At 44.7% G+C, this 24,314-nt stretch overlaps 1 protein-coding gene across 1 annotated transcript; it reads right to left on the reverse strand.

Moving 5' to 3' along the window:
• Positions 1 to 1,639: 1,639 nt before the first annotated feature.
• On the reverse strand, positions 1,640 to 6,945 carry C1QA (complement C1q A chain). The gene is made up of 3 exons (XM_079987294.1): positions 6,805 to 6,945; positions 4,675 to 4,844; positions 1,640 to 3,114 (listed from the first exon to the last, which is right to left on the reverse strand). Exons 2-3 carry the CDS (start codon positions 4,835 to 4,837, stop codon positions 2,546 to 2,548), a joined length of 732 nt encoding a protein of 243 aa, XP_079843420.1. The 5' UTR covers positions 4,838 to 4,844; positions 6,805 to 6,945; the 3' UTR covers positions 1,640 to 2,545.
• Between the last annotated feature and the right edge of the window lie 17,369 nt (positions 6,946 to 24,314).

The following is a 24,314-nucleotide window of genomic DNA, read 5'->3' on the forward strand; positions in this document are numbered from 1 at the left end:
ATCCTTCCTGCTTAGGATATGAGCAACCACCAAGGATGTTCAAGTTGCAAGGCGGGCTTGCCACAGTGATGTCAGTCTCTTGGAGCAGGAGCTCTGCTGCCTGCATTTTTTGGAGGGAAGGGGGTGGGTCACATGGAGGTAGCTTAGCAGCTTATTGGCTGGGCGATGTGTGTCCTACATTCTAGGGACTGTGATATGGGAGCCTTCTGATCTTTCTTCGCTGCCTGGGGCTACCCAACATGAGTTGTAAAAGGGTAGCAAGTGGCAAAAACATTAAAAATGCAAACGATCATCTAATGTGTGATTGCTATGCTGCTTGGCACATGCGAAGATGCAAGGAGGGGAATTTTAATTCACAGAACACAGCAGAGAAAAAAGTGGGGGGAAATTCCACCTGTAAGAAAAAAACAAAGCCCATGTGTACCAACCCTATTTGGAATTCTCCTTTCAACAAAATTGACTGATATAGATTGCAACACTGGGCAAAGCAGACCCTCCTGGCTTGTCTGTGTGCATGCTCTCTCCTAGGAAAGAGGAAGAGTCATAGCTGGAGAAAGGCCCTTCTCCTAAACAGAGGAAGCTGTATACTGAACCAGACCATTGATCACTGGTCCAGCAAGCTCACTAGTGTCTACACTGGCTGACAGCAGCTCTCCAGGTTTTTAGGTAAGGGCTCTCTCTCAGCCCTACCTGGAAATGCTGGGAGTTGAACCTGGAACCTCCTGCATGCCCTTCCCTAAGACATTAAGGTAAAGGTAAAGGGACCCCTGACCATTAGGTCCAGTCGTGGCCTACTCTGGGGTTGCGGCGCTCATCTCGCTTTATTGGCTGAGGGAGCCGGCTTACAGCTTCCGGGTCATGTGGCCAGCCTGACGAAGCTGCTTCTGGCGAACCAGAGCAGCACACGGAAACGCCGTTTACCTTCCCGCCGGAGCAGTACCTATTTATCTACTTGCACTTTGATGTGCTTTCGAACTGCTAGGTTGGCAGGAGCAGGAACTGAGCAATGGGAGCTCACCCCATCATGGGGATTCAAACTGTCGACCTTCTGATCAGCAAGTCCTAGGCTCTGTGGTTTAACCCACAGCGCCACCCACGTCCCATTCCCTAAGACATAGGAACGTGGAAATTTGCCTTATACTTGACCCACTGATCAATATAGCTCAGTATTATTTGCTGTGATGGTAGTGGCTTTCTAGTTTTTCCAGACAGGGGGCAATCCAAGCAAGATGTAGGGATGCCAGGAATTGGATAGATCAGGGACCATTGGCCTGATTCAGTAGCTAGACCCTTCTGAGTTGTGCTTCTTGGGAAATCTGATTTCCATTGCCATCCTTCCTTGAGTGAATCCTTCCCCTCGCTTCTCTGTCACCACCACTGACCACTTGCTTGCATTATCTTCTGGGTCCAATTGGCAGCACCACCCCGAGGGACATTCTATCTCACTGCCCAGTTTCCCTGCCTGGATTCTCAGGAAGTGCTGTTGCCTCCATCCATGTTCACTGAAGAATCAGGAAGGCAGACGTCAGGGCAGCCCCTGCTTTGGACATTTCCCCTTTCGAGTTGTTTATGCAAAGTGTTTTTGGCTACATTAAAAAAAAATGTGTCTCAGCACAAAGAAACTCACTAAACAACCCAGTTTCAAAATTCTGAATATTTATTCATTGCCAAGTAGGAGCAAGACTGAATGTCCCAGGCTGCGTGGTCTGGGAACACATGAGGTCATCACTTTGCTGAAGCTGAGCAGGTCTGGGTCTGGTCAGTGCTGGGATGGGTTGGGTTGGGATGGGAGACCTGTTTGGAGCCACCTCTTTGACCACTTTGGGTGCCATGATGGAAGGAAGGTGGGAATTTCAATGTATTTGAATGCAGAAGCGGGCTAGCAATGGATAAATCTGTTTTAATTCCCCTCACTTTCTCATTTTTCCATACGTAAGTGCCTTTCACCCCCTTTCCCCACAGATTGCAAACTTTAAAAAATCAACATCAAAAAGTAGTCATGAAGGTTTGTACACATTTTGGTGTACATTCCTTCGGATATGCCCATTTTTGCAAGCACATGTATCCTAATACAATGCAGTTGCGTACATTACTTCCACTAATTTCCACTAATGGTGTTCAGGTCTCCTAATATACACCTTTTCATGTTCAACTTTGCTAAATATACCCCTTTTCGCAAGCAAGGTTTCCCTGTTATAATGCTATTTTCTACATCATTTTCACTTGTGTGCACAGTTCCCATTATGCTGTTGGGGGCAGTTTCTTTTCAGGGAAAGGCAAAGCAAAATCTGCTGGAGTGCAAATTTCAGAGGCTAACTGAGCTTCCGTATTGGTGTGTGTGTGTGTGTGTGTGTGTGTGTGTGTGAATTGTGTGGCTTCCCCTCAAATTTCAAACTCTGTGGCTTTCTCCCCCAACCCCCAGGAATCAGACATCTATATATGCAGTTACATTGATCTGGAAAAAGCGTCCTTGTGGTTGTAGCTTTGTAGCAAGAGGGAGGTGGGTTTGGGGGAGAAGGGGTGGCTTTGTCTTCCTCCCTGTCCCTCAGGCACCCAACGGGAAAAGCAAGAAGCCACTGAACACGCTGTCTGCATCGCTGCTGACGTTGATGTTGTTCCCACCCTGCGGGTCAGTCTCCAGCCATACGCTCTCACCCTTAGCCAGGTACAGGACGCTTCCTCCTGAGTTGACCTGCAGGAGGCCTTGCTTGTTGTTGTCACAGAAAGTGGCTACTTGGTTGCCTTGGTGCATGAGGTGAAGGCACAGGTTGCCATTGGAAATCACCTGGAAAGAGAAGTAGTAGTACCCAGCATCCTTGCAGGTAAATTTGCCCGTCTGGAGGTCGTAACCATCGTCCTGGTTGGTGATGACATTGTCAAATACCACTACGTTGCCAATAGGCTTGTGGTTCTTCAGAGAGGCTGAGAAAGCGGCTCGGGGTTGCTTCATGCTGTCGCCAACCTGCCCCTTCTGGCCTTTGTCTCCTTCTTCGCCAGGAGGGCCTGGGGGGCCATCAGGGCCTCGGTAGCCCTGGTTACCTGGCGTGCCTGGTGGGCCTGGCTGCCCTGGGTTGCCTTTGGGTCCCTGTATGCCTGTGCTCCTTGATGCCCTCCCTGAAAGAGAAGCAGAAAAACATGTGTGTTTCTTGTCACAGCTCAAGGGAAGAAGACCAGCCCAGGCATTGCCAAGGCTTGTCTCCAATGTTACTCAGAATAGACCCATTGAAATAAATGAACACAGCTAACTGAGGTTCATTAATTTCAATGGGTAAATTTTAGTTGGACAGAATGGACTATGCTAAAATAAGGGAACTTAATGATGGCTGTTTTATGGAAGAATGGAAGCCTTTTCAGACTATTTAAATAAATATTATTATATGAATTCGTGAGCAGGATTGGAACTATGAGCCACAGAAATAATTAGAGATTATTGTATTATGGTTATGCTATAAAAGAGTGACAATAGGGTGCAGCAAGGAGATAGAATATATATATTAAAAAACCACCATGGAAAATGGGATAGGATGCTGATAAAAATAAAGAAAAAATTATCATGTATTGGAATTTTATGTGAAATTGTGGGGATATATAGTTAGTTAGTTAGTTAGTTAGTTAGTTAGTTAGTTAGTTAGTTAGTGTCAGGATGCTGTCAGCGACTCCTGGCTGGTTATAAAGACAAGAAAAAGTTTCTTACCGTCCTTTTTTATTTCAGTCTTTACAGAGAGAGCCTCTTGGAAAGTGGCATTGCCCTGAGTGAATCTCCAACCACCGTCTCTCCTACTTCCTCATTCATCGTCTGCTCTACAGGTGCCGCTAAGCGCCCTCTGTCTTTGAGCTCTTTGCTCTCCTACTTTTAAGGCTCACCGGGTTCTGGGAATGGTGGGTCTGGAATGCTTTCTAATGACGTGTCAGCCAGGTGTTGTCCCGGCTCTCTCATGATTTCCCAGCTTTCCCCCTCTTCTGCCTCTGAGCTGCGACCTCCCTCAAACCTCTGTTCTAAATCTATACTGTCTTCCTCTTCCCCTGGAAGGGTCAGGGTGGGGAGGTGGTCTCCACCATTCCTCCGCTGCCCAGTCCCTGATAGTTAGTTAGTTAGTTAGTTAGTTAGACACAAACTTAGGTCTTGCAGCCATATCTGCTCTGCTCTCTCCCATTCAGGGTATTACTACTCCTACTACTCCTACTACTACTACTACTTTTCATTCATCAATTGCCTTAACAAAATGACCTACAATGATAGTACAAAACAAAATGAAAAGCACAACAGTGGTGAAACAATTAAAGTCACAGGGAACCAGGCAGAGGGCCTTCTCGGTAGTGGCATGTGCCCTGTGGAACACCCTCCCACCAGATGTCAAAGAGAACAACAACTACCAGACTTTTAGATGACATCTGAAGGCAGCCCTGTTTAGACAAGCTTTTAATATTTGATGCATTGCTGTATTTTAATATTTTGTTGGAAGCTGCCCAGAGTGGCCGGGGAAGCCCAGCTAGACGGGCTGGGTATAAATAAATTTATTATTATTATTATTATTATTATTATTATTATTATTATTATTACAAGCAAACTAAAGACCACCCTTGCAACAATTTGACAGTGAAATTTCTTAGAAGGCCATTTCCTCTCTTCCTGTGAAGCCACTCCCTTCTCCAGTCTCTCCAGTGACATCTTACCTGACTCGCCAATATCTCCTTTCTGTCCTGGGCGCCCAGCCCTGCCTGGAGTCCCTGGGTGTCCATCTCTGCCAGCGGCTGCTTGGCACACCGTGTCCTGAGGAGCCACAACATCCAGAATCAGAGCCAGCGCACAAGCCACCAGCCACAATCTGCTCGCCATCCTGCCTCTGTGGACATAAGCACAGGACCATATGATAATTCTTTCACCACCCCACTCCTCATCCTCTTCTTACTTCTCAATGGGACTTACCTGACCCCCAAACCCTGACTTTTCTGAGGCTTTTCTTACATTCTGAAGGAAGGAAGAACTATCACTCAGTGGATGAGCAAGTGCATTCCTCAGCACCTCCACTTTAAAGGTTAAGGCAGCATGGGACCAGAAGCTCCTGTAAGAGCTGCTGCCAGTCAGAGTAAACAAAGTTGTACTGGATGGAGAACTGATCTAATTCAGGGCTAGGGGACCCCTGTCTCCCTCCAGATGTTGCTGGACAACCAGCAGCCAGGGAATAGAGGGGGAGGGGGCTTGGCAGGTTGTCTGAAGCCTGGAGTAGGTTAAATGCCACAGGGCAGGCCTGAATAAGAGACACTCAATACTCCACAGGCAAGAGCTAAAAGTGCAAGTTTGCTTATCTGCTGTTCCAACCTCAGGCAGAGTAAAACAACCAAAATGCAAAAAGGCTTGGCTTGGCTTGGCTTGCGGTTCCTGTTGATGTACAGAATACCTACAATAGATTGGGAAGGAAACAACAATCCTACCAAGTGTACAAATAGATTGCAGGTCAAACTTTGTAGACAGTAGCCACCCCTGAGGAATAATGCTGGGGAAGAGTTGCGCGGCAGGGGATAGGGTGGGGACAACACTCAATAAGACCAGAATCCCATGACATGATCTTCTGAAGAGCTGGAAGGGGGCATCAGAAAATCCTTCCTCCCAAAATGCAGGTTACATCAACCCCACTCCTGCAAACTCCTTTACTTTGGTCCCTTGAAGCCTAGTGATCCAGCAATGTTATCCACAACTAAGAGGGGGGGAAACAAGCTGTATTCTTGCAGCTGAGACTTGGGCACTTAAAAGAATGAATCCAGGTTTGTCCTAATCTTGATCTCCATTAGGGGAGTCAGTGTATAAAATACCTTGTTGTTTTTTTGAAAGTTACATGCATTTCCCACCCAACTGGATATTGAGAATTGCAACTAGAATAATTGGCTTTATCATCCAAATTTTGCACTGCTGCCATAAAACTAAGGGAACAAAGACTAAGGCCTCAGATGCAAACACTAGATAATAGTTTAGAGACTAATACCTAAACCACATTTCTAATGGCTGTCATATTTGTATTGCTTACTGTCATATTAGATTGTTAATTCAAACTTAATTCTATTGTGTTTTATGTTCGCTTAGTACGGTACGTGAATCTGGTCTGGGACCATAATAAATTTCATTCATTTCATTCAGCTACTGGCTTTTTCTCCCCGCTTCATCTTGATTTGATATCAGAAAGGAATTAACCAACCCATCATCCTGTGAGATGCTCTGAACAGCAGGAAGAGGGGCCTCACAGTTTTTATATGATGCACAGAATAGTCAAGCTGCATTGTGGACCGTGCAGACAGCAGAATAGAAAAAATCAAGAAGAAAAGGTACTTAAGGAAGATTGGAAAATGTTTGCAGAATATCTGACAAACAGAGGGAGGGAGCAGTACCAACGAAGGAGGAGTGGCAGGTGAAAATGACAGGATATGCAGAATTGGCAAATCTAAGCAGCAGAACAAGAGATCAAGAAGAAGGGGTATTTAAGGAAGATTGGGAAATGCTTGTAGAATACCTGACGAAACATTGCAAACAGGTTGAAACATTAGCAGGATGAGAGTAAATTCAGCAGTTATAATTACGTTGAGATAGAAACGAGAAAGGGGGAAAAAGGAGTAACTAGAATATGCAGCAGTAAGGGGTAATCAGAAGGAAAAATGGATGGGAGGAGAGGAAGTCAATGTTTAATTTAATGTTTTGTTTGTTATGAAAGATTATAAATGAAATTCATTTAAAAAAATGAATTTAGAGGAATAAAATTGGAATATTATCAAGCAGTTAGTTATAAGAAAAATGTCCCAGGGAGGGTCACTTACCTCCTTGAAAGAAATCCCTCTCCACCAGCTTCTTTAGGAAGCAGAATGTCTCTTTTTGGCCCCACACAGAAAGGAGGAAGAACGGGGATGGTGGGGAGGGGGTTGGGTTTGGCTGAGTCACAGAAAATGTAGTTTCCCTTCCTCCCTTCCTCCTTTTGATAGCTTCCTCTTGCTCTGTCCACTCTCTGAGCTCGGAACAAGCCGTGAAGCCCAAAGAGCTTCAGTATCTTTCCCACTATTTCATAGAATCATAGAATTGTAGAGTTGGAAGGGACCCTGAGGGTCATCTAGTCCAACCCCCTGCTATGCAGGAATCACAGCTAAAGAATCCCTGACTAATGGCCATCCGACCTCCTTTTAAAAACTTCCAGTTAAGGAGAGTCCACTGTCCAGTCCACTGTCAAACAGACATTACTGTCAGAAACATCTTGGGGAATGAAACTGGGAGTTGCTCACTCCAAACTAATCCCATACATCATTTTCCTCTGATTTCTGCTGGAGGGCCTGAGATCTAGCTGCCAGGTGCTGCCCATTTTCTGCCCCTCTCCTTCTGTTTTGCATTGGTTAATTTCCCCCAGGCTGACCACACACTGGTACATATGAATGCTGTAGATTCAGAGTTCTCTGTGTTTTGGGAAAAAGCGAGTGAGAGAGAAATTGAGCAGCCCTGACTAATGGTCAGAGTACCACAGCCTGGTTGTGTATTTGCTGGGATGATTTTCTTCTTCTTCTTCTGAATATGCAGACTGCATGGAGAACTTGCCCAATGCACAATTCAGCTGTCAAAAGAAGAAGAATCTTTGGGTGGGGGGCAGCCCAGTGCAGCCTGCACATGTTGTGCTATGAAGTGCCCTGAGATCTTCGGGTGAAGGGTGATATATAAATTTAATAAATAAAATAAAATAAATATGACACAGTGCAAATGCAGACACAACAACTGAGCCCAGCTGCAGCTCAGAATGCAGAAGTCAGCTGAGTTGCATCTGATGTGCAATTGGCTTACGTCAGGGATAGCCAATGGAGTACCCTCCAGTTCCCAGAAGCCCCAGACAATCTGCTGAAATAAAGTGAGCTGGAGCCTAGCAACATCTGGAGGTCCCCACACTGGCTCTCCTTGTCCTGCACTATAAAGGTGGGTGTCCTGTTCACTCCCGAGGGCCACCTTCCCTTGTGGGAAACTGGTCAGGAGCTTCACAGCAAGAATGGTGGTCAGATCCAAAAACGAAAGTGATAGGGCCCAAAAAGCATGGACATAAAAGCACATTCATTCTGCCCTCCCTCTCTCTCAGGGCCCTGCTGGATCAGGCCACAGACTCATCTAATCCAGCATCCCCTTCTCACAGTGGCCACAAAGGAAAGTCTGTAAGCAGTACCTTAGTGCCATATTTCAAAAAGTATAATTCTTGACACCCACAAATTTGTTGAGCTTTATTAGAAACCTGCCAAAATTGTTAAGCTTTTGGGGGGAGACCTAACCCTCAAATAATGGTTTTAAGCTTTTTGGACGGTTTTTGATGCTTTTCCCAGCACGTTGTCATACATCCCAGTTTTCCATGATATTTTGCCAATTAGGCAAAAATTACCCCAGACACCATTTTTACACCCCAGAACCAAGACATGTCAGGAATTTCCCTGACACATGGCAAGTCTAGTGCAAGAGCAACTCGCCCCACTTTTGATTGCCACCATACTGCCTCTGATACCAGAGATAAGTAGCCATTGATGATCTTATTCTCCTTCCCTTCATCCTTCTTCCCCCTCTTTCCTTCATTGATCTGTAATTCCTCCAACTTCTTCTCCTCCTCCTCCTCCTCCTCCTCCTCCTCCTTCTCTCTCTCTCTCTCTCTCTCTCTCTGTGTGTGTGCAGTAGTCATAGAAAAGGACTGGACACTAGATGGCGCCATCACACAAAAGATGCTCCTTCCTTTCACATTGAACAATGGACAAATGGTTTCCTGTTGCGTGGATTCACGATCCAGCGTAGTCTCTGAGGTCCAGCCAAACATAGCCGTGGTTCTGTTCATGTGTCAGGAACCACAGAGCTGGCAGACAGGAACCTGCAAAACTGGCTTCAGGACCCTCTTGAGTACCTTCCCCTGATTCTTCTGCACAGCCATGGTCAAATGCTCACAAGGTCTAAGTTCACCCTTCAGTCATTGCTGGAGCAAGAAGCTCACTAGGAGCTGTCCATGGTGCTGAAACCTACAGCTACTCTTGCCGCTGTCTCTTCTGGGTCCCAGCTACAGACAGATCAGAAGAGGAGTTTCCTCCCAAGGGAAACCCATCTGAGTTCATTGATGAACTCCTGTTAACGGGCAAAAGGTCTGTTTATTTAGGTCTCTTTATTTAGACAGGTCATTGGACAAAAGGCCAGTTAAAAGTCCTTTGGAGCTTTTAACTGGCCTTAACTGGTTGCTGCTCCATTTTTAGTGTGAAATATTATATGCGACTATTTTCATAGTCTTTGATATGGTGCTTAACACTGTCCTTGTTTTAATTGCATTCCCTTTATTTACTTTTTCTGAGCTGCATTCAGCATTAGCTCCATTCAGAGCAGAATTATTGAAACAAATGGGCATAACTAAGTAAGCTCCCCCCTTCATGGATCACTGCCTTGCCGTGGCGAAGGGGCTTGAATAACTCAGAGAAGCTATGAGCTATGCCGTGCAGGGCCACCCAAGATGGACAGGTCATAGTGGAGAGTTTTGACCAAACGTGATCCACCTGGAGCAGGAACCGGCAAGCTACTCCAGTATCCCTGCCAAGAAAACTCCATGGACAAAGACAACAGGCATATGAAAGTTATGACGCTGGAAGATGAGCCCCTCAGGTCGGAAGGCGTCCAACATGCTACTGAGGAAGAGCGGAGGACAAGTACAAGTAGATTCAGAGCTGATGAAGCGGCTGGGCCAAAGCCGAAAGGACGCTCAGTTGCGGATATGCCTGGAAGCAAAAGGAAAGTCCAATGCTGTAAAGAAAAATGTTGCATAGGGGACTTCCGGGTCGGCGCCATCGCCGAATGGCGGACTCCCTCCGAGCTCCGGAGGGAGTCGGCTGGGTAGGGGTCGGGTCCTGCCGTGCCGGCGACGCAGGGACCCTCAAAAACCATGGGCGGAGATGCCCATGGACTTGGTGACTCGGCGGGCACCGTTTGCGCCCCCCCGACCCGCGAAGGAGCCTTTTTAAAGGCTGCGGAGTGGGTGACGGGGGGGGTGTGGTGCTGTGAGTCCAATGCTTCCCCTGCCCAGCGAAGCCGCATGCCATTCGGCGGAGAGCAACGACTTCTTCTTTGAAAATTTCGGATTTGGACTAAAAGGAACAACTCGTGAGTAAATTGATTGGACTTAAAAGGGAAATTTGATCTTTGAATTTGGAGCGAGCGGGGGGAGTGTAAAAAGGAAGTCCGCCCCCCCCTGTTGTAGATGGCTCAACGCAAGGATTTGACAACTAAGATCGAGAGATGAACTTGTTTACCTGAAAAAAATTTTTAACTTCACGAAGGGAAATTACAATAATTGTGCTGGAGGAGAAGACTGATTTGTGGGAACTAAAAAGCAACCCCCCGGGAACCGGGAACGATCCGCTATGAGAGACTGGTGAAGAGACACAGAAACTTTGACAGCTGTCAAAGTAGCTGTCAAAGCAGGAAAATAAAAGAGAACTTTGTTACGATGGCTTTGCTGGTTAGATTTGTTACAATTTGGATATAAATTATTGGAAATAAAGGCAACAAGTTATTTGACTTTTGGGTCTGATTTTGAAAGAAATTAAGTTACCATATTCCCTCTAGAGGGAGGCTGGGACATTGCAACAGTAGCAGCAAGTGGAAAAATACTATGAATTTGAGCAGGATCTGTTATCTCTTGGGAAAGCTGCAAAAACAAAGCATTATTTTGTCTACAGAGGTTTCTATACTAAAGGAGACAATGGATTTATCTATTGAAGAAAGGAAGGGACTTGACGCAAGTTATGTTCCTGAATAACAAAAGCCTCTGTGGAGAACAAGAAGTTTCTGAATTAGAAGGTTTCTGCAGCAGAACAGGAAAAAGCAACCTGAGGAATAAGAGCTGGACCAAATTTGAAGCCGGAGTATTTGGAACATCCAGACTTTAAAAGGACCAAGAAATAGAATTTAAGTTAGACTCTTAAACATAGAGGTCTGGATGGAAGAACAATGACTTTTTCTGAGAGTTTTTTCGAGATTGGACTTTCTGAAATTAAAAGCTATCAAAAGACGGCAAAGTGGATTTGAGATATAGACGTGGATACACCAGGCTGGCAGTAGACAATGGATGAACTTTGGGGATTGGAACCGGGGAATGGGGGGGGGGGAATTTGGAATCCAAAGGCTGTAAAATTATATATTATTTCTTTCTTTTCTTTTTTCATGTTTGTTGTTTGAAAATAGGGGAATTCGTGGAAGGGAAATGGGGTCGATCTTAGGGAATTATATAAAATATAAGGAGAAATGGTTCATTAAGATAAATAAGATAAATTAATTTGGAATAAATGGGTTATTTAAAATTACAAATAAGGTTTTAAAATTTGGGGTAAGAATCTGTGGAATCAATTTAAGGGAAATGGAATACAAGAGGGGGAGGGGGGGGGAGTCCGGGAAAGATGCCACTGAAACCAAGTGTAAATCATATTTGTTTTTTCTTTCTTGCTTGCTATCTTTCCTTTTTATTCTGGAAAAATTTTAATAAATATTATTAAAAAAAAGAAAAAAAAGAAAAGAAAAATGTTGCATAGGAACCTGGAATGTAAGAACCATGAACCTGGATAAGTTGGATGTGGTCAAAAATGAGATGACAAGAATAAATATTGACATCCTGGGCATCAGTGAACTAAATGGATGGGAATGGGCGAATTCAGTTCGGATGACCCTCATATCTACTACTGTGGGCAAGAATCCCGTAAAAGAAATGGAGTGGCCCTCATAGTCAACAAAAGAGTGGCAAAAGCTATACTGGGATGCAATCTCAAAAATGACAGAATGATCTCAATACGAATCCAAGGCAGACCTTTTAACATCACAGTAATCCAAGTTTATGCACCAACCACTGGTGCTGAAGAAACTGAAATTGAGCAATTCTATGAAGACTTACAACACTTTATAGAAATGACACCAAAGAAGGATGTTCTTCTCATTATAGGGGGTTGGAATGCTAAAGTAGGGAGTCAAGAGATAAAAGGAACAACTGGCAAGTTTGGCCTTGGAGTTCAAAACGAAGCAGGGCAAAGGCTAATAGAGTTCTGCCAAGAGAACAAGCTGGTCATCACAAACACTCTTTTCCAACAACACAAGAGACGACTCTACACATGGACATCACCAGATGGGCAGCATCGAAATCAGATTGATTATATTATCTGCAGCCAAAGATGGAGAAGCTCTATACAGTCAGCAAAAACAAGACCTGGAGCTGACTGTGGCTCAGATCATCAGCTTCTTATAGCAAAATTCAAGCTTAAACTGAAGAAAGTAGGAAAAACCACTGGGCCGGTAAGATACAATCTAAGTCAAATCCCTTATGAATACACAGTGGAAGTGAGGAACAGGTTTAAGGATTTAGATTTGGTGGACAGAGTGCCTGAAGAACTATGGATGGAGGCTCGTAACATTATACAGGAGGCAGCAACTAAAACCATCCCAACGAAAAGGAAATGCAAGAAAGCAAAGTGGCTGTCCAACGAGGCCTTACAAATAGCGGGGGGGGGGGGGGGGAGAGAAGGCAAGCAAAATGTGAGGGAGATAGTGAAAGATACAGGAAATTGAATGCAGATTTCCAAAAAATAGCAAGGAGAGACAAGAAGGCCTTCTTAAACAAGCAATGCAAAGAAATAGAGGAAAACAATAGAATGGGAAAAACCAGAGATCTGTTCAAGAAAATTGGAGATATGAAAATAACATTTTGTACAAAGATTACCATAATAAAAGACAAAAGTGGAAAGGACCTAACAGAAGCAGAAGACATCAAGAAGAGGTGGCAAGAATACACAGAGGAACTATACCAGAAAGAAATGGATGTCTCGTATACCCCAGGTAGTGTGGTTGCTGACCTTGAGCCAGACATCCTGGAGAGTGAAGTCAAATGGGCCTTAGAAAGCACTGCTAATAACAAGGCCAGTGGAAGTGATGATATTCCAGCTGAACTATTTAAAATATTAAAAGATGATGCTGTTAAGGTGCTACACTCAATATGCCAGCAAATTTGGAAAACTCAGCAGTGGCCAGAGGATTGGAGAAGATCAGTCTACATCCCAATCCCCAAGAAGGGCAGTGTCAAAGAATGCTCTAACTACCGCACAATTGCACTCATTTCACACGCTAGCAAAGTTATGCTTAAAATTCTACAAGGCAGGCTTAAGCAGTATGTGGACCGAGAACTCCCAGAAGTGCAAGCTGGATTTCGAAGGGGAAGAGGAACCAGAGACCAAATTGCAAACATGCGCTGGATTATGGAGAAAGCTAGAGAGTTCCAGAAAGACATCTACTTCTGCTTCATTGACTATGCAAAAGCCTTTGACTGTGTCGACCACAGCAAATTATGGCAAGTTCTTAAAGAAATGGGAGTGCCTGTTCACCTCATCTGTCTCCTGAGAAATCTCTATGTGGGACAAGAAGCTACAGTTAGAACTGGATATGGAACAACTGATTGGTTCAAAATTGGGAAAGGAGTACGGCAAGGCTGTATATTGTCTCCCTGTTTATTTAACTTATATGCAGAATTCATCATGCGAAAGGCTGGGCTGGATGAATCCCAAGCCGGAATTAAGATCGCCGGAAGAAATATCAACAACCTCAGATATGCAGATGACACAACCTTGATGGCAGAAAATGAGGAGGAATTAAAGAACCTTTTAATGAGGGTGAAAGAGGAGAGCGCAAAATATGGTCTGAAGCTCAACATCAAAAAAACGAAGATTATGGCCACTGGGCCCATCACCTCCTGGCAAATAGAAGGGGAAGAAATGGAGGCAGTGAGAGATTTTACTTCCTTGGGCTCCATGATCACTGCAGATGGTGACAGCAGTCACGAAATTAAAAGATGCCTGCTTCTTGGGAGAAAGGTGATGGCAAAGCTAGACAGCATCTTAAAAAGCAGAGACATCACCTTGCCAACAAAGGTCCATATAGTTAAAGCCATGATTTTCCCAGTAGTGATGTATGGAAGTGAGAGCTGGACCATAAAGAAGGCTGATCGCCGAAGAATTGATGCTTTTGAATTATGGTGCTGGAGGAGACTCTGGAGAGTCCCATGGACTGCAAGAAGATCAAAGGTATCCATTCTTAAGGAAATCAGCCCTGAGTGCTCACTGGAAGGACAGATCGTGAAGCTGAGGCTCCAATACTTTGGCCACCTCATGAGAAGAGAAGACTCCCTGGAAAAGACCCTGATGTTGGGAAAGATGGAGGGCACAAGGAGAAGGGGACGACAGAGGACGAGATGGTTGGACAGTGTTCTCGAAGCCACAAACATGAGTCTGACCAAACTGCAGGAGGCAGTGGAAGACAGGAGTGCCTGGCGTGCTCTGGTCCATGGGGTCACGAAGAGTCGGACACGACTAAATGACTAAACAACAACAAAGTAAGCTCCATTTGTTTCAGTGGGTCTGCTCTGAGTAGTACCAATGTTGAATGCAACCCATTGGTTACACACACACACACACACACACACACACACCTGGTGCTGGTGCTAATGTAAAAGAGATGTGTCTCCTGAGTCCCAAAGTGTTGCAGGCTCAGTCATGGAGTGGCTGCTGGAGACGGACAAGGAAGGAGGAGAAGAGGAGAAAATGGGGAGAGGATGGAACTGAGAGTGGGGAAGGGTGACTGGAGGAGGCATGTTCTTCTGCCTCCAAGGATATGGCTGCTCTGGATGAAGAAGAAGGACTGCCACTTCCCTTCTTCTCTCCTGGGAAAAGGAGAACATCCATGGAATCTAGGAAGGACATCAACCAATCACTGGGAGAGAAGGCACCAGAGTCAGAAGGGCAAGGCACAACCTGGTCTTCCAGGGCCTGGTGGTGCTCCTGTCACTGGGAAAAGACCAATTCTCCCTGATGTATTGTGCATTTACATGCTCAGCAGTCTCATGAATAAGCTTGCTTTGCCCTGCATTGAAAAGCTTGGTGGGTGGGCATGCCAACCCATTGAGACAGGTCTCTTGCAGTTCTGTTTTTAGCCCAGTTGGTTTTATGGTCACCTAACCTGAGCGCTGAGGTTTCTGTGATTCACTACCTGTTGTCCCTTTACTCTGCCTCAATAAAAAACTCTTCCTTATTCTCAGTGATGAATCTCTGTTTTTGTGGTCTGAGTGGGAATCAGGAGACTGTGGCCCTGCAGACGTTGTTAGAAGAAGAAGAAGATGAAGATGATGATGATGATGAAGAAGAAGAAGAAGAAGAAGAAGAAGAAGAAGAGGAGTTTGGATTTGATATCCCGCTTTATCAGTACCCAAAGGAGTCTCAAAGCGGCTAACATTCTCCTTTCCCTTCCTCCCCCACAACAAACACTCTGTGAGGTGAGTGGGGCTGAGAGACTTCAAAGATGTGTGACTAGCCCAAGGTCACCCAGCAGCTGCGTGTGGAGGAGCGGAGACACGAACCCGGTTCCCTAGATTACGAGACTACCGCTCTTAACCACTACACCACACTGGCTCTCCAGTTAGACTCCAGCTCCCATAAGCCCCCGTCACCATGGATAATGAATGAGAGATGGTGATGGTTGAAGTTCAGCATCACCTGGGAGCCACTGCTTGCCCACCCCTAATTTGTTCTCTCTTGCATTTTGAGCTCCTCCCCTACAAGCTAATGTGGAAGCCCTTAACTGCTGCAGCCAAAGTCCAACTACGGCAAAACTCACTTTTAGAAAACGGCAGGGTGCAAATTGTCTGTCTAGAGGTGGGAAGCATCTGCTTTTGTCCCCCCCCTTTTTTAGTAGTGATCCAACAAGATAACACATGTCATTTAGCTATTCCAGACTTGTAAACAATGTGGTTCAAATCATTAAGACACAGGTTATTAAAAATTTATCTTCCCTGCCGGCAAATGCAGACTGATTTGGAATTCCTAGGTTTTGTGTCCTGTTTCTGAACAGATTAAAGGTGTTGTTGTTGTTTTTAAGTCATAAAGTCTCCTCTGCCTCTCATTTCTCCTTCAAGCACGTTCTCTCCATCCATAGCATTCCTTCTTGCATTCAGAGCTTCTGTGCTGACAACAGCCTCATCTCTCGGTTCTTGATCTGTTTGTCTCCCTTTGATTCCCTCTTTTCTCTTCATGTCCCTTTACTGGGTGTCTGCACTGCCACAGAGCCAGAACTCACTCACCTTTAATTATATATTTATTATTGCATTTATATCCCATGTTCCTCCCTCCCCCCACACCCTCCGGAGTTCAAGGTGGTGCACATGGTTCTTCCCCTCCTCACTTAATCCCCACAATAGGTGGCAACTCCCTGGGGCCCTGGGTGCCCGGGCACCCATGAAAATCCCCATGAAGGGGCTGGGCAGCCACAAATTTTGGTGCCAGGGCTGCATGGCACCCACGGCCCTGGGCACCCATGGTTGCAGGGCCAAGCTTGCACTCCTGACACCCAGTGGGCTTCATGGTTGAGTTGAGATTCGAAACCTGGTCTCTGGGGTCCTAGTTCAACACTCAAACTGCTATGTCACACTGGTTCCTTTCTTCTGGGATTCCTTCCACCTATTCCTTCCTCACTTCTCTTGTGTGGAGGAAGACAGAAATAACATGGCAATACAAAGGGGCAAAAGAAAAGGGGGGGAGCATCCTGGTCCATTCAAATTAAAATCAAGCCCACATTTGTCAAAAGATGTTGGCTTACAGCCAACTAAATTTCACTCTTAATAGACCCACTCAATTAATGTGTTTAAATCAGCCATTACCATTACTTAAAAGAGGTCTACTCTGATTAGGACTAGCATTGGATACAATCTAATGTTTCTTGAGATTCCTTCCTTCCTTCCTTCCTTCCTTCCTTCCTTCCTTCCTTCCTTCCTTCCTCTTTCCCTGGTAAAAAGGGCACTTTGTGAAATTTTATGCACACACACCCTTGCAATTTCCCACCCACCAAAATATTAGGAATTTGCCTTACGCACTATTTGTCCATCTAGTGCAATATTCTTTTCTCTGACTGGCAGCTTCTCTGCAGGGTTTCAGTCAGGAGACATTCCCAGCCCTACCTGGAGATGCCAGGGATTGAACTTGGGATCCTCTGCATGCAAAGCTGATGCTCTACCCATGAACTATGGCTCTTCTTCCATTGATCTATGGATATTCTGGAATGAAGCTATCCCAGTGCATTGTAGAAGGTGCAAAATAGTTGGCAGTACTTTGATTGTGCTACTAGCCCTGAGAAGTCATTGGAGAATTTCTACTTCCCCCAATGAAATGTGCAACATATACAGTGGTACCTCGGGTTAAGTACTTAATTCGTTCCGGAGGTCCATTCTTAACCTGAAACTGTTCTTAACCTGAAGCACCACTTTAGTTAATGGGGCCTCCTGCTGCTGCCAGGCCGCCGGAGCACGATTTCTGTTCTCATCCTGAAGCAAAGTTCTTAACCTGAGGTACTATTTCTGGGTTAGCGGAGTCTGTAACCTGCAGCATCTGTAACCTGCGGTACCACTGTAGTTTGACCCTGCTATTCTCCCGCTTCTTATTCCCAGTCTCAACTTCTGTCTCATCCTCAGCCCATTACATTTTCCCGCAAACAGAGGGAGCCATTTCCCCAATCTAGCTGGCACTGAAGCATTCTGAACAGTTCCAAACCATTTTTTTAAATGTTCTGTTTCTAGGGAGTTTCCCCTCCCCTCCCCTTGTGGATTCCCTGCAGGATTCCATAATGGGGAATCGTTAGATTCAGAATTAAAATATCCTCAAAGAGGGGCATTAGGCAGAGAAAGGCTGGCCTCCGACCTCCTTTGCAAAGCATGTTCTCTTTTCATAATTAGCCACATTCCTGCCCAGCTAAATGCAAAGTTTGCTGGGTTGTAGCAGGGAGGCGGGACACGTCTGCTCCACAGCAGAGGGTGCTGGCACCCTGGGGAACAAAGAGAAGTGGCTGAGCGCTGCAAGCTGCTTTATAGAACTCTCTATCCTCCATCCAGGCAAGCAAAAGGCATTGCCAGAGTTCAAGGATGCATTTTCCAAGCAGGCAAATTGTATCCAAGGAGAGTGCAAAGCAAGGTCATTGAGGAGTATGGTTTGGGGATAAGGGGTGATATTCCCAAGGACCAGATAGAGATGCTTTTTGGGGTGGGTGGGGGGTGGGGGTGAATGCATTTGGCCCTGGGCTCCAGGTTCCCCACCTTCTGTATGCAGTTATTTCTATTGCTCCCTGTAGCTGACTTTGGCTTCCCAAAGACCTGGTTGACTTTGAGGGGAGCTTGGCCAATTTTTGTGGTCCTGCAGAAAGTTATGCCATTGGCAAGGTGTCAGTATGAGGTTATAAAAGTAGCCTTCTAATCTTTCCAGGATATTGAAAAGACAGATAGAAATAGGAGGACGGGTAGCTAGGGATGTCAAATAACGTGAGAGAAGACTACTGCAAGACTTTTGCTTTAGGCAAAACCCCCAGGTCTTCTCTCCAGGTGAGACTTTGCAAATTCAATTGATGTCTGGCCATTCAGGCAACTGCAGGTTTCTTTCTGCATTAGTATGCATTGGCATGGCCCATCTTTGCTTTTAACTGGGGTGGGGAGGACAGACATTTCCCCTCATTATGAGAAAACCTGCCCCCAAACTAAAGGATGAGCTGTGCCACCTCAGAAATATGGGGGAGAGTGGCAGGGTGTCTTTTCAGAAGCATGCATATGCTTTTGATTGTCAGAGGCCCTGGGAAGCAGATGCCAGTCAATGCATGTAGACCAGAGGTGGCTACTCTGTGGATCTCCAGATGTTCGACTAATGGATACCATCAGCCCTTGCCAATATGACCCATGGTCAGGGAAGATGGGATTTGTCATTCAGCAACATCTGAAGGGCCGCAACTTCCCCAAACCTGGTGTAGTCAGTACAAAAAGCTAGAGCAATATTCTTGATACATAGGAACTCAAGCGGTGGGTGAGATTCAACTGAAATCAGAATCTTGAACCAAACTGGACTCATTCAGGGTGTGTTCAGAGATGAGGAATATTGCATTAGATTTTTTTTTGATGGTCATGCTAGGGCTTCCGTCCTGTTTTCTAAGATTCCTTTCACACTGCAGCACCTGTTGAATTATGGATCTGTCAGAGCTATTGGCACGTCATGCTAAATTTCATTCACACCAGTGGGTGCAATGTGGCATAACAATGAATGTCATTGGACAATGTCACTTCTCCCACACCCTTTCTGCACATGCCTGCTTCTGTGGCACCCCCACAATTCACCCATGAAAATGTTAGGAAATAACTGTGCACCTGAAAAGCTCCCCAAATTTTGACACTTTAGACCTGCAACTAAGGAGGCTGCAAACAGATTTTGGTTGGAATAAGATAACATGGAAATGAGTGCTAAACATGCACCATATTCCATTAGATTTCCGGAAGTGGCTTTTATGTCATGCAAAATTTCAAAAATAACAGAAATTTAGGGAAATGTAATGAACGGCAGCATGAATGTGGCTTCCGGGAGATCTGGGCTTTGGGTGAGTCCAGTGGAGACAACCCTGAATTGGGTCACGCTGCCTAGAGTGATCCAGGGATGTGAGGGGGCAGGACATGAGGTTGAAAGAAGGAGAAGCAGTCCCTTCTGCAGAGTATATTCTGCAGAGAACATGCTGGGGAGCAGACAAGCCCAACAGGGGTTGGTCTAGATGACTCTTATGTCCCTTCCAACTCTACCATTCTGTGATTCCAGATGGTGAGTGGAAGATGCAATCCTGCTGGCTGCAGGGTGCTCTTCCACAAGGGCCTCCTTCTGTAGGGAAGATACTTGCAAAGACGCACCCCGCAGGATTGAACCCTGCTGCTCACAGAGGATTTCAGAGCGTCTCTCTGACACTGCATCTCCCCCATCACCCTCCCAAACATATGTTTAATTAAGGTCCTCCCCTCCCTTGATTCGGGAACATATCTGAGTCAGGTTGGTTGCTCCCTAGGTTGGTCCAGGGTGGGGTGGTGAACTGTGCACAGCCTAATAGCAAGCGTCCAACACAGAGTCAGATCATAGACCCAATTCACTTGGTATGATTTACACCAGGGCTGAGGTCCAGCAGTTCCTGGATTTCAAAATTTCAGAATTGACCACTGCACAATTGACGGTGCTCAGGCCATCACTTCAGAAACAGAACCAGCTTTGAGTTCCCCAATACCTCACTGTTTCCAGAAGACATTCCCTTGCTCCACAGTGTGATAAAGAATTTCCCCAGTTTCTGAGCTTCTAAAGTCACAGATACCCAATCCCAGCAGATGCAATTGATGGTGGGGTGATGGCTAGGGATGGATGCTTCTGAAATTCCCCTCGTCCCAAAGTCTCCAGGCCAGAGCAGGGAAATCACAAAGCAGGGAATCTTTAAAATCCACATCATGTAATATTTATACTGGTGTCTTAAGTACACAAATGATATGATGAAATACTTGCAGTCTTCTTAAAGGAAAGAAAGATGTAAACAAGGTTTCCTTGGCTGGGTTGGTTCCTTTTCTTTGCTCCCTTGCTAGGCAATTTGCTCGTTGCTTTTTCCACGTCATATTTGCCGAAGGATTGCAGTAACCCCCTAGTTTCTTAGAATCTTAGAATTGTAGAATTGGAGGGGGAAATGAGGGTCATCTCGCCCAGCCACCTGCAATGCAGGAATCTCAACATGCAGTGCTTGAAAGGTTGAAGAGCAACTGCAGGCAGAACCAGAGATGGAGACCTGGTTACGTCAAAAGGTGAGCAGAATCCCATAGTCAGAATGGCCCTTTCCTGTCACCCCCAGTCTGCTCACCCCCCTGCCAAAAATGCTGAGGACTGAGTGTACATAGCAATGGTAATGTATGCATTGACAAATAATTGGAAGAGCATTACTGGAGTGGGGGAATAGATTTGCATGCAATATGCATAGGCTGATTTTTAAAAAATATAATTTCTTTATTAAAGATTTCTTAGTTTACAAAAGTACGCACCTCGTCTCTTTTTTCAAGTTGTGTTTTCTACAGATTCGTTTCATTTGTTGTGAGACATTAGTGTTGCATACAGTGTTAGGTTAGGAAGAAAAGAGGGGGAAAGAGGGGGGGTGGTACAAGGATTTGTTGGAAAATAAAACTCCTAGGTGGTTATCACCTATGGAGGCTAAGGAGGTGAAGAAACTTAACATGGAATCCAAATGGCCGAAATATTCTGAAATCTTAGAACAAGAAAGTGGTGAATTTAAACTACAGAGTTTTGAGAAATTAAAGCCCAAGGTGCGAGATTGGCTTCATTATTACCAAATAATGGAAACTTTTAAACAAGACAGGAAAATTGGCTTCCAGGTGGAGAAATCGAAATTGGAAACAGAACTGTTAGAACCCAATACTAAGAATGAATCAAGAATGTACTATTTGTTGCTGAAGTGGAATACAATAGATGAGACAGTTAAATCAGCCATGATTAAATGGGCACAGGACATTGGTCATGAAATTATGTTTGTTGACTGGGAACAGTTATGGACCACCGGTATTAAATTCACGGCATGTAATGCCCTAAGAGAAAATATTATGAAAATGATTTACAGGTGGTACATGACCCCAGTCAAACTTGCGAAGATTTATCATCTGCCCAATAATAAATGTTGGAAATGTAATGAGACTGAAGGTACCTTCTTTCACCTTTGGTGGACCTGCCCAAAGATTAAAGCCTTTTGGGAAATGATCTATAATGAAATTAAGAAGGTACTTAAATGTACCTTTCATAAGAAACCAGAGGCATTTCTCTTGGGCATGGTCGGCCAATTGGTGTCAAGGAAGGATAGGACTTTTTTTATGTACGCCACTACAGCAGCAAGGATCCTTCTAGCAAAGTATTGGAAGACACAAGAACTCCCCACACTGGAAGAATGGCAGACGAAAGTGATTGACTTTATGGGATTGGCAGAAATGACTGGCAGAATCCGCGACCAAGAGAAAGAGACGGTGGAGGAAGATTGGAAGAAATTCAAAGCTTATCTTAAGAACTGTTACAATATTGATGAGTGTTAAAATGTCAAGGGGAAGGAAGATGCAGAATTACAGCTGAAAATGTTTGATGATTTAAGGTGAAATTGAGAAAGATAACAAATTTAAATTTAATTGGCTAAAATGGTTGCTGAAAAATTGTAAAATAAGGATGTAAAAAGGGTGAGGTATGGGGAAGTCCGAGAAAGGAGGCTTATGAAAATGAGGTTAAGAACTTATATTTGTGTGTTTGTTTGTATTTGTCGATGTTTTTATGTTGTTGTGGTTGTTTTGTTTTAAAATTGGAAAACTAATAAAAATTATTATAAAAAAAAAAGGAAAGAGGGGGAGTGGTGAGTGGTGAGTGGGGTAGGGTGGGGTCGGGTGACAATACTTCTATTCTTCTACTTAGTGTATGTGTGGGGTTTTGTGTCAGTGTGATTTCCTTGGTGGTGAGAGAGGTTGGTGGCCTAGGGGGTGTGGTTGGTTGTCTTTTTAATCTTTGTTGGAAGCCGCCCAGAGTGGCTGGGGAAACTCAGCCAGATGGGCGGGGTACTAATAATAATAATAATAATAATAATAATAATAATAATAATAATATATTATTATTATGTTTTTGTATGTGAGTGGTTTGTGTGTGTGTGTGTGTTTGGATCAGGTTAGCCAAATTGATTTGTATGCTTTCGGTGGATTCTTCTTGTTGTCTTGTTGGACTGTGTATGTGATAAAGGAGGACCACACTGGGGTGAGGGCATCTTCTTCTATTTGTTCTGACAGGATTTACATTGACCAAAAATATTTAAGGCTTGAGAAAAGGCATTCATAAACAGAAAACAAAGGGACGTGGGTGGCGCTGTGGGTTAAATCACAGAGCCTAGGACTTGCCGATCAGAAGGTCGGCAGTTCAAATCCCCGTGACGGGGTGAGCTCCCATTGCTCGGTCCCTGCTCCTGCCAACCTAGCAGTTCGAAAGCATGTCAAAGTGCAAGCAGATAAGTAAGGTAAACAGTGTTTCCGTGTGCTGCTCTGGTTCGCCAGAAGCAGCTTAGTCATGCTGGCCACATGACCCGGAAGCTGTCTGCGGACAAACGCTGGCTCCCTCGGCCAATAAAGCGAGATGAGCACCGCAACCCCAGAGTCTGTTACGACTGGACCTAATGGTCAGGGGTCCCTTTATCTCTACCTTTAAACAGAAAATAAAAACCTAATTTACTTTGAAATGTCATTTTTTTTATGTGCAATACTTAAACATTAACAAGATATGGGATGAGAACAAAGAACATAGACAAAAACAAGTTTGTAGGAAGCAAAAACACACTTCCAAACCTTTCTTAAGCATCTGAAAGGTCTTGCCCTCAAATGAACTTCCTGAGCTCTCCCAATGGAGACGAGCAGAAGTTTAAATTGGAATGATAAGGAACTTTCCTAGCCCAAATGCCAGGGAGGTGGTGGTCAAGGTAACTAATTTACTCAATGGATTTATAGAGACTTCCGATGGAATTATGTATCGTAGCTAACAGTGAAATACAGTCAGCATCCCTTAACAAACTATTGATTTTATCCAAATTCTCAGCTGTGATCTGGAAATGATATTTATTTCCCAGCTGCTTCCAAGCAACAGATTTATTTTGATATTCCAAAACAAAATACTGAACTTTTTTAGATTACAGTTGTGTTCCCTTCCTTTGATCCCCATTGTCTTTGGTGCAGCCTAACCATGAGTTACTTTAAATGTTGTTTCCTCTTATAAATACTATCTCATCTCCATTCATTTTTGTCACCTGCTGGAAACCTTATTTAGATAAATCTTCCCAAAGGGATGATCTCAGACACGCTGCTTACTAATTCTCAGTTTTTTAAAAAATGTATACCTTGCATCGTTCTTTCCTGGAAAACCTTTTGTACATTGCTTTGAAATAATTTGGAATACGCAGCGAGTAATGAATCCCATTTAAAATATTCACAGTACTATCTTTACCAACTAATCAGAGAGATTTCCTCTAAACTTCTTATCTAAGAATGGAAGAGGAGCCTTGCTGCATCTGGGCAGTGGCCCATCTAGTCCAATCATCCTGTTCTCACAGAGGCTACCCAGAAGCCTATGGGAAACCAGAAAACAGGATCCGAGCACAGTAGCACTCTCCCCTTTCTGTGGTTTGCAGCAACTGCTATTCAGAAGCATTATTGAATCTGACCCTGGAGGCAGAGCGTAACCATTGTGGCCAGTAGCCATCGATAGCCGTGTCCTACATAAATTTGTCCAGCTCTCTTTTCAAGCCATCCAAGTCGGTGACCATCTCTGCCTCCTATGATGCAGTGTGTTGTCTTTTCCTGAGCTCAAGAATAAATGGCAAAGTGTATCAGTTCTGTGTGCACCCAAAATTACAAAGGAGA

The sequence above is a fragment of the Podarcis cretensis genome (assembly GCF_951804945.1).
Source record: "Podarcis cretensis genome assembly, chromosome: 8".
Lineage (NCBI taxonomy): Eukaryota > Metazoa > Chordata > Lepidosauria > Squamata > Lacertidae > Podarcis > Podarcis cretensis.